Below are 8,893 nucleotides of genomic sequence, written 5' to 3'. Positions count from 1 at the left end.
CCAGTTCTTGATTCTTGCAAGTGCATGCTCCGTGAAGATTCCTCAGCCTTTGCACCATTAGAAGAGAGACCTGATCATTCGTATCCACAAAAACATAAGCATGCACATATAGTTAACCTGATCATTCATATGATTTGAAGATTCAGAGAGAGAGAGAGAGAGAGAGAGATAACCTGATCATTCATATGATTTGAAGATTCAGAGAGAGAGAGAGAGAGAGAGAGAGAGAGAGAGAGAGAGAGAGAGAGAGAGGAATTTGATGGGGCTAACACCACCAAAATAATTGCCCACAAGCGAAGTGGCGATAACACGAGTTCTGCACACTTCGCTGTCCCCCCCCATCCTCCATCTCCCATCCCACCCCACCCCATCTCTGATCTCCACCACGACTATTTCCAATGCCCACAAGCTGACGTCACGCCACCGCGGCCGTGATCTTGCCTATAAACCCACAAGCCTCCAACGACACCCGAAGGGAACCCTCTCCTCTCCTCTAACGCTCCCCCCGCCATGCACGCCGCCATGGCTCAAGAAGGACCCGAGGTCTCGGTCGCAAGCTCGTCGACGGCCGCCCACAGCTGGTGGGAGTTCAACGCCAACCCCTTCTCTTGGAGCACCGTGACCCGGTACTTACCGCCGCCGGACCGCCGCCCCGACCTGGCATCGACGTACGACGAAGCCGACATGTCCATCTCCAACGCCACCTCCTTCACTAACGCCTCCAGCCACTCCGCCCTCAGCATCGACTCATCGTCTGCTGATCTCTCGGGAGAGCCGGTGGAGAACCACCACATATGGAATCAAGTTCTACTGTAAGTCTGGTTGAAGATGTCGTGCATAATTGTTCTTTTTGACCATCTTCTTCTTTGAGCTTGGGATCAAAAGTTCCGCACCATGCACGGATGCAGCACTAAAGGTTAGATTTGGGTGTCTCAGAAACGTGGAAAATGCTGGAGAGGCCGCGCGCAGTGGACAAGACGATGGAGGAAGCTTTGTTGAGGTGCTGAGTTCAAGGAGGGAGTTGCTCGAACCTGCATGCGATGACTCAAAGAGAAGCTACGCCAACTGGGAATCACATCCTTCCTCCTTCAACTGGTTGGAGAAGCATCTAAATCGCTACGACGGAAGCATCATGGAGCCGGAAGGAGCGACGAGTAACCTGTCAGATCTGGTCAGCAACTGGTCTATTGCTCCTCCCAATCCACATGCCGGTCCATGCGACGCCTATATCTGCCCTCCGATGGCTAACTACGTGGCCTCCGATGTCGTCAAGCATGAGATTCCAATATCACCATCATATCCGAGCCATGGAATTGTGGGGGAGATCAGCACAAGCTATGCTCCGTCTTGCGATCAGGAAACCGGAGCTGCCACACCATTCTTTCCCAGGTCGCACAGTCCTGGTAGCACCAGATACCAGATGACCTTCTGCAGTGGAATGGCAGAGGTTCCGTTGTCCTGCCATAGCAATTCACGAGCTTCAAAGCCTCATGCAAAGGGCTCAGATCTGTGTGATGGAAGCAAGGAAGGATATGTATGTTCATCAGTAAGAACAAATATATGCTTTCCTTTCTCTTTCTCTCATGTTTACTTACATACACTGAACGATAAATCTTCTCGTTCACAACTTACTGCAGATGAGAGGAAATGGTAGGGGCAGCGGAACAACTGAAGGGAAGAATAAAAGGTCTGAAGACACTTCAGAGACAGTCCTCAAGAAGTCCAAGTACGACAGCTCGATGGTTTCATCTGATAAGGTAGCTGCCAGTAGCAAAAACCAATAGAGATGTCATCCCATGTTGTTTCTTCTTCTTCTTCTTCTTCTTCTGATAACAATAGTGTTGTTGGATCAGCCGCAGGTGCCCAAGGTAAAGGTTGCAGAAAAAATCAGTGCTCTCCAACAGCTTGTGTCACCATTTGGGAAGGTAAACAATTACACGAGAATCATTCACAGTCTCACATAAATGCATGTTGTCATCTCATCCCAAGTTCTTCGTGAATTTGTCAGACAGATCAAGCATCTGTGCTAATGGAAACTGTCAAGTGCATCAGAAGTTTACAGGATCAAGTACAGGTAAACAAACACCACAAAACTCGTTAATGCTTACAACTTGCTGCCTCAGTTTTATTTGATTAGAGAGATGACTTAGTAGCCTCCCCAAAAGTAAAAGATTTAAGGGATGAAGATATTGGAAGATGACAGTGGAGAAAACACTGAAGACTTACTCAACCTCGATATTATTAATCAGCAGTACCCCAATATCTACAGAGTTCATGCTACCATTTAGTCACTGTATAGAAAATTAGATCATCCCTGAAATGAGAATTAAAGATGCTGTTCGCTCTATGCATTCGACTGTGTAACTGATGAAAACGCTTGTCCGACTCATGCAGTTGCTAAGCGACCCGTACCTGAAGTCAAGTGCCAGTAAGGTACGCATAGCAGAGATAGTTCTTTACTCTTTCTTTACAGAGGCCAAGGTGCTACTACCTCATATTTCTATCTGCTCATTTCAGGATCACAATTCATGGGGAGAATTGCAGAGGAAGGACAAGGCCGAAGCAAAACATGATCTAAGGAGTAGAGGGCTTTGCTTGGTTCCTGTTTCTTCCATCCCTCAAGTCCACAGAGACAATATAAGACCAGATTACTGGATGCCAACATACAGAAGCTGTTTGTATAGATAAGCGCATGGAGAAGCTCTGCATTAACTCTGTGTTTAACTACAGGAGAAGAGGTTGCTGGTAAACCACCAATTCTGACAATAAATTGGGTAGGTTTTTGATGGCCGTAGAAGATTGAGAGATCTGTATCCTGTCAATCCAGTTTGCGACTATAATATGATGTGTACTTGCAGCATTCTTGCATTATGAACAAAATAAGCTTATCATGAGAATTCTTGTGGTAAGTTTGTGGAATTTGCAGACTTCATGCTCTCTGGAATTTCTATTTGCTGTAGGCCAACCTGATTCTGACATTGTATGGAACCCTCCATTCTCCCTCAGGAGGCATTTTAGGCTGCAAAAACTTTAAAAAATTACAAATATATTAAAATAAAATATCATAACTTTGGGTTGAATATATGCAACCTTTTCTTCTCAATATAAATACAGACAGAGAGAGATCACTAAACAGTTTAGTACTATTAAAGGTGCTTATTTACACTACTCCCAAACCCAAACAGATAGCAACAAGTGTTGGAAAAATAACAAGAGTGATTAAGGAATGACAGATCCAAAAAAAATCTAAACATGCAGAAGATTATAGCATTGAAATTGAAGATTTATATTCGCACGAGCCATGATCCAGTTTCCTTGATCTCTCTCTATCTACGGGGACTGGATTGCTTGGTTGAAGCACGGTCGCAAATATTAGCAAGAAGTGGTGTACGTACGGGAGAGCTGAATACAACAGAGAAAGAAGCAAGAAAGAGAACCAAAGAAGAAAAAGAATTGGATTCGTGGTTGCAATCGAAGGAACGAGATAGGGCTTGTCTGGTACGTACCTGCGTTTTAATGGGGGATATAAACAGAAATAACCTTTGTATATGAACAAATACTAGAAGACGAACCCATTTCCAAGACGGACCGCTTCGCGTCCGTTGCAGAGTCTTGCCAGTGGCGACGAGCTGTTCTCCGGGACTGCGGCACTCCGCGTCACAAGAGGCGAGCTGGTCCTCCAAGCTCGCCTCAGCAGGGAAGCCTTGCTCCACGTCGGGCCTGAACACAGACCACATTGTGGAGAGAGAGAGAGAGAGAGAGAGAGAATGATAGATAAATCAATGACGATGATGATGATGATTATTATTATTATTAGATTATGAAGTATGTTACGAAGGATCTTCACAATTTATGGCATTAAAGCATATCATGATTTTGGATTTCAAATAAGACTCCTAATGCTTAATTCAAATGTATATATATATATTTATACAATTTCCACCAATCCTTGGTTCATAAACTCCTATAAACTTGATAATTTTTGGGATTAGTAGCACATTCAAGAAGTTGACTTATATATTAATTTTGAGCAACTTTATTTTCCCAGTACATTATCATGAATCCATTGAGCTAATTTAGCAGAACGAGCCGTATAGAAGCACGCAAAGAACACTGTCATCTAACCAAAACGCACATAGAGAACAAGCATCAAACAGTATGGGGTTGAAAGGATCAAAAACATCTAAATTTGCTCGGATCATTCAATTATTTTGAATATATCATTTGGATTGTCAGACAATAAGAATACTTGTTTGGGCAAAAACAGATCAACCACAGACAGCCCCAAGGCAATCATATGCTTGTAAGAATCGTAATGCCCATCAAAATTCATAAACTTTGCATTCCTTGGTCTCTGGGTTCGTCTGGCAGAAGTCTTCCAGAGGATCTCCACTTCCTTGTGCAGGAATGCCTGGCCACTTGCTCGCCACTAGATGTGCCAAATCAACAACCCGTTGGCTGCACAAAAAGATGGAAAAGAATCAGTGCGCTTCGAATCATAATCGATGAGAATGTTTTCCAGTGTCACTCGAGTTCTTTCAAACATTTCATCCATAATGCTCGAGTTTTTGCCTAATTTTTAATCCAAAATGCTTTGTACAGAGAAGCACTTTTTAATTCAAAAGCAATCCGAAAAAAAAGGTAACCCCTCATAATTCTAAGATATGGTTATGGCCAAACAGAAGTAGTGTCAAATGAGCTTTTCCAAACAGCAATTTTAATTCTCACCTGTATCCCCATTCGTTGTCATACCAAGCGACCACCTTGACCATATCATCACCCATAACCATAGTCAGTGAGGAATCGATAGTGGAAGAATCGTCAGAGCATCGGAAGTCCACAGACACTAAAGGAACATCACACACTGCCAAGACACCCTTCAATGGTCCATTAGCAGCCTTCCTGAATGCATTGTTAACGTCTTCAGCTGTCATTCCTTTCTTCTCCACATTCACGACCAAGTCCACAACTGAGACATTGGGTGTTGGCACTCGGAGAGCAATCCCATTTAACTTTCCTTTCAGTTGAGGCAGCACCAGTGATACAGCTTTTGCTGCTCCGGTGCTTGTCGGGACGATGTTAAGTGCTGCAGCTCTTGCACGTCTCAAGTCACGGTGCGATGCATCCAACAACCTCTGTGGTGACAATAAAATATTAGCATGCATGTAATAGTATTCCACCCGATCGATCCGTGAATAAACAGTTAAGCTGTACAAATTCACACTTTCATGGAATGAACACTTTTGTTGCTATTACATGCAAAAGGTTTTATAACTTGTTATGCCATTAACTCTACGGTTGCAGTAGAAATAGTCTTGGAAATATTTAATGTCCCAAAGGAAATAGTGAAGATCGAGACTCTGTTCAAGCTGCTAAAAGGACCCATGGTAGAACACCTAACAAGAAACTTAAGCTCCACTGGGTTAAACAAAAGAACTCTGCATCTGCATCGATCTTGAATTCAGGAGAAACTGACAATAGGTGAAGAGAAGAGCATAATAGCTCGAGAGGGTGAGTATCAACAAGAAAACAAAAATGGATACTGGCCAAGGATTAGAGGGAGGCAACAGATTACATGAAGCATGCAACAAAAACGATGACAAAAGTTGTAAGAATGGAAGACTGTAAATTGTGGTTCACATGATGACTACTGCATTTGTCATATAACATTACCAAGGAACAAGTTGAGTTTTGAGTCATGTCATACCAAATTTCATTTATCTTCTGTCTGTTATCATAAGCCAAGTTTTCTCCTTAAGAATTCAAAAGCCTAACCAGGTAGCTTGGTATCATTCATATATGTTGCTTTGTTTCATCTTTCTGATCTTAATTTTTTCCTACATAAACATACATTTTTAATTCAGAATCTTGAGATGATCTAGTCATGAGAAAAGATATATTCTGAAGCATCCAAGTTGAGCAAGCCATGAAATTTATCTAGTAATATGTTACTATATTTTAGTATCCGGATTTTGCATAAATGATTGATTTCTGTTGATTATATATGTATAAAGAAAGCAAACCTGGTCGCCCGTGTAAGAATGAGTTGTTGTCATGGTTCCCTTCACAATGCCTTCAAAAAATGCAAAAACAAGAAATTACAAGTATTATTATATTGCGCTTATATCTTCTTTGTTAATGAAGATAACCAGAAAGACGGTTTCAAAGCAAACACAAGCAATGGTTACCAAACTCTTCATCCATGACCTTCACAAAAGGAGCTAGGCAATTTGTCGTGCAAGATGCATTGCTGTAAGTAGGAAAATAACCGATAAAATTCATGCATGATATATATGGAGGAATTATGAAAGAAAAATTTATTGTGTTTGTTAGGAACAGCAAGAGAGCAGAACAGACCACATACCTTACTATATTTGACACCTCATGGGTATAGTCGCCTTCATTTACACCAACCACATATGTTGGGATATCAGCTCCTTTCGCTGGTGCCGTGATGATAACCTTCTTAGCACCGGCCTGTATATGTTTTCCAGCTCCTGGGCCATCAACAAAGACTCCTGTCCCCTGTTCTGGTGAACTAACAAGTTAATAACCTTGGAATCTCTAGAAAAAATGTATTGCAACAATAAAACTCTGAAAAATATACCTCGATAACAATGTCTATTCCTAGTGCAGCCCATGGCAACTGCAGAGGGTCACGATTGGAGACGACCTTGATAGGCTTTCCGTCTACACTGATTGTTTCATTGTCTACAATCTTCACATCAGCTTTAAAGGTCCCAAGAATGGAGTCATATTTGAGAAGATGAGATGCCTGCATGAAAAGATCATGTAACATACTCTTATTAACCATTAATATAGTATAAATAACTATGTTGCTGCAGACTTTAGATCAGTAATAATGAGACATTACAGTACAGGAAAAGACGATGAGACATGTCGTACATTCTTAACACCACCGCTGTCATTGACAACCACGACTTCGAGTGGGGAGTCATTTCGGCCGTGCCAGCAGCGGAGGAAGTTCCGACCAATCCTTCCAAAGCCATTGATTGCAACTTTCAGCTTTGCGACGGTCTCTCCCTTGACGAGAACAGCTCTAGCGGTCTGAAGCAATTTACAACCAAGGTTATGAGCATCATTTGACACGGTCATGCATGCAAAGGAAGCAATATCGTGGTTCCATGTAATAACAGGTTCCAATTTTCCTTCTCTTTTTTCCGCAAATAATTTACAGAAACTAACTTATTCCTGGAAAACATAAAAAGAAACAAACGATTTCTTAAGAACCACAAAGAAAAAACAATTCCTTAAAAAGCACAAAGAAACAAATTGAAAAACATAATCACAGGACATTAACTAATCTCAGTAGATTCATAATTCTATATTTTAGGATCTCATGGATGATGATCACAGGACATTAACTAATCGCAAAATTTGAGTTACATGTTTATACTGATCAGACAACATTGGTTTATTTAGGCCTATAAACCCTAATTTGAACAAATCAAAATACTATTGGATAGCCTGTTGCAAAAGAAAAAAGTGAAAAAAAACTCCAAATAATTTCCATTCTATTGGTTTTTCAGGTAAAGTGGAACTAAGCATAAGGTAAGGATTTCAAGAAATCATTTTGGTAATTACAAGTATCAAATCAATGACATGCATCAATTATTTTCAGGATCAAATGAACAATTCAATAAATTCTTTGTATACGACAGAATTATTTGCACAACTATACAGAGCAAGACTAAAAATCTTCCCTTTTTAAAATAGTAAGAACACAGCAGCTAAGCCTCGTCAAATGACACACCTCGGTAGACAACTGGGCAGCTAACACATCAGTAAAGGATGCATCTCTGCCGTTTGTTGCAAAGGTGACGCATGCGCTTGATCTCAAACCCGAGAATTCAGCAACCTCTAGCCTCTACATACATGAACTTAAATTTAACACAAGATAATTCCGAGGAAACTGGTACTACTACCACTGCTGCTGCTAGTAATAGTGAAAAATAGAGAGAGACCTTGCTAAAGCATGAGGTGGGGTGAGAATGGGCGGCCTTGGAGTGGAACCAGGTGTTGGATGGAATCCTTGAGGAGGCAAGAGCTGCATGGCTGGCCATTGCTGCAACTAAAGAGCAGAAGGATTCTTAATGGCAAACTAATACATGTCCAGTGCCTTAACGAGCCATCGGCATCACTCATTTTCTGTGTGGTCTCCAAAGTGAAGTGTGGTTGGGCAGCGTATGTGTGGCTCCAAAAGGCACTCTGTTGGAGATACGGAGATCAATTCTCGAGCGAGGAACCACACATTTCTCAGCCTTCAATTCCGTGGTAGCCGAGCTCATGTCCATGCCGTTGACACCACCAGCACACCTCTTATCGACCGGATCTTGCCCTTCAATGTCAAGGGCCCAGCTTCGGAGGAGTAACGGCCCATCCGACGAAAACAGGGTCGACCCGATTCGAAGGCGGTGGTGGGGCGGTGTGGCCTCTGGATCGCATGGCAGCAGAGGGGAAGGGGGAAGAATCTGGGCGTGGGCGCTGCGGTAGCCGATGGCAATTTCTAGGGCTTTGTTATTGCGAATGCCAAAGCCCACACAGGTGAAGGCCATTGTGCTGCAATTGGGCCGCCTCGAAGCCCATTTGTTTATGTGCTCGCGAATTTTTTGGCGATGGACGTATAAATTTTAAAAAATATTTTTAAAAATAAAAAAAATCTGATGAACTTATGAGTCCTTGATTCTCATATACTACTCGGACCAATGTGGAAGTAAATAACCTTATCAGAAATATACTTTCCATCCACTTAACTCATTTTATGCCATGGAAATATGATATTAATGCAAGAAAAAAAATCAACTTAATCAAAACTCTCTACTTGGGCTGAGAAGAAAATCTCAATATCAATATAACAATCTAAAAATAAATA

The 8,893-nt window shown here is 41.9% G+C and overlaps 2 protein-coding genes across 7 annotated transcripts; one reads left to right on the top strand and one right to left on the bottom strand.

Moving 5' to 3' along the window:
• The first annotated feature begins 338 nt into the window (after positions 1-338).
• Positions 339-2,919, top strand: LOC135596763 (transcription factor bHLH111-like). Of its 6 annotated transcripts, none has more exons than XR_010481027.1 (7): positions 339-812; positions 937-1,546; positions 1,638-1,757; positions 1,860-1,925; positions 2,013-2,074; positions 2,395-2,433; positions 2,518-2,615. XR_010481027.1 is itself a non-coding variant. In XM_065088887.1 (7 exons), exons 1-7 carry the CDS (start codon positions 511-513, stop codon positions 2,686-2,688), a joined length of 1,374 nt encoding a protein of 457 aa, XP_064944959.1. In that variant the 5' UTR covers positions 344-510; the 3' UTR covers positions 2,689-2,919. The 6 variants fall into 6 exon arrangements, 4 of the variants coding, with proteins under 4 accessions (XP_064944959.1, XP_064944961.1, XP_064944958.1 ...); XM_065088887.1 differs by having other exon boundaries at positions 344-812; positions 2,009-2,074; positions 2,518-2,919; XR_010481026.1 differs by having other exon boundaries at positions 346-812; positions 1,854-1,925.
• A 1,263-nt stretch (positions 2,920-4,182) lies between these two features.
• Positions 4,183-8,471, bottom strand: LOC103970142 (glyceraldehyde-3-phosphate dehydrogenase B, chloroplastic-like). Its single transcript, XM_009383802.3, has 9 exons — positions 7,986-8,471; positions 7,775-7,888; positions 6,907-7,068; positions 6,608-6,775; positions 6,365-6,525; positions 6,189-6,250; positions 6,024-6,073; positions 4,729-5,135; positions 4,183-4,458 (listed from the first exon to the last, which is right to left on the bottom strand). Exons 1-9 carry the CDS (start codon positions 8,082-8,084, stop codon positions 4,323-4,325), a joined length of 1,359 nt encoding a protein of 452 aa, XP_009382077.2. The 5' UTR covers positions 8,085-8,471; the 3' UTR covers positions 4,183-4,322.
• Between the last annotated feature and the right edge of the window lie 422 nt (positions 8,472-8,893).

This window comes from Musa acuminata, chromosome BXJ1-11, assembly GCF_036884655.1.
Source record: "Musa acuminata AAA Group cultivar baxijiao chromosome BXJ1-11, Cavendish_Baxijiao_AAA, whole genome shotgun sequence".
Classification (NCBI taxonomy): domain Eukaryota; kingdom Viridiplantae; phylum Streptophyta; class Magnoliopsida; order Zingiberales; family Musaceae; genus Musa; species Musa acuminata.
This window is presented reverse-complemented; position numbering and strand designations above follow the sequence as displayed.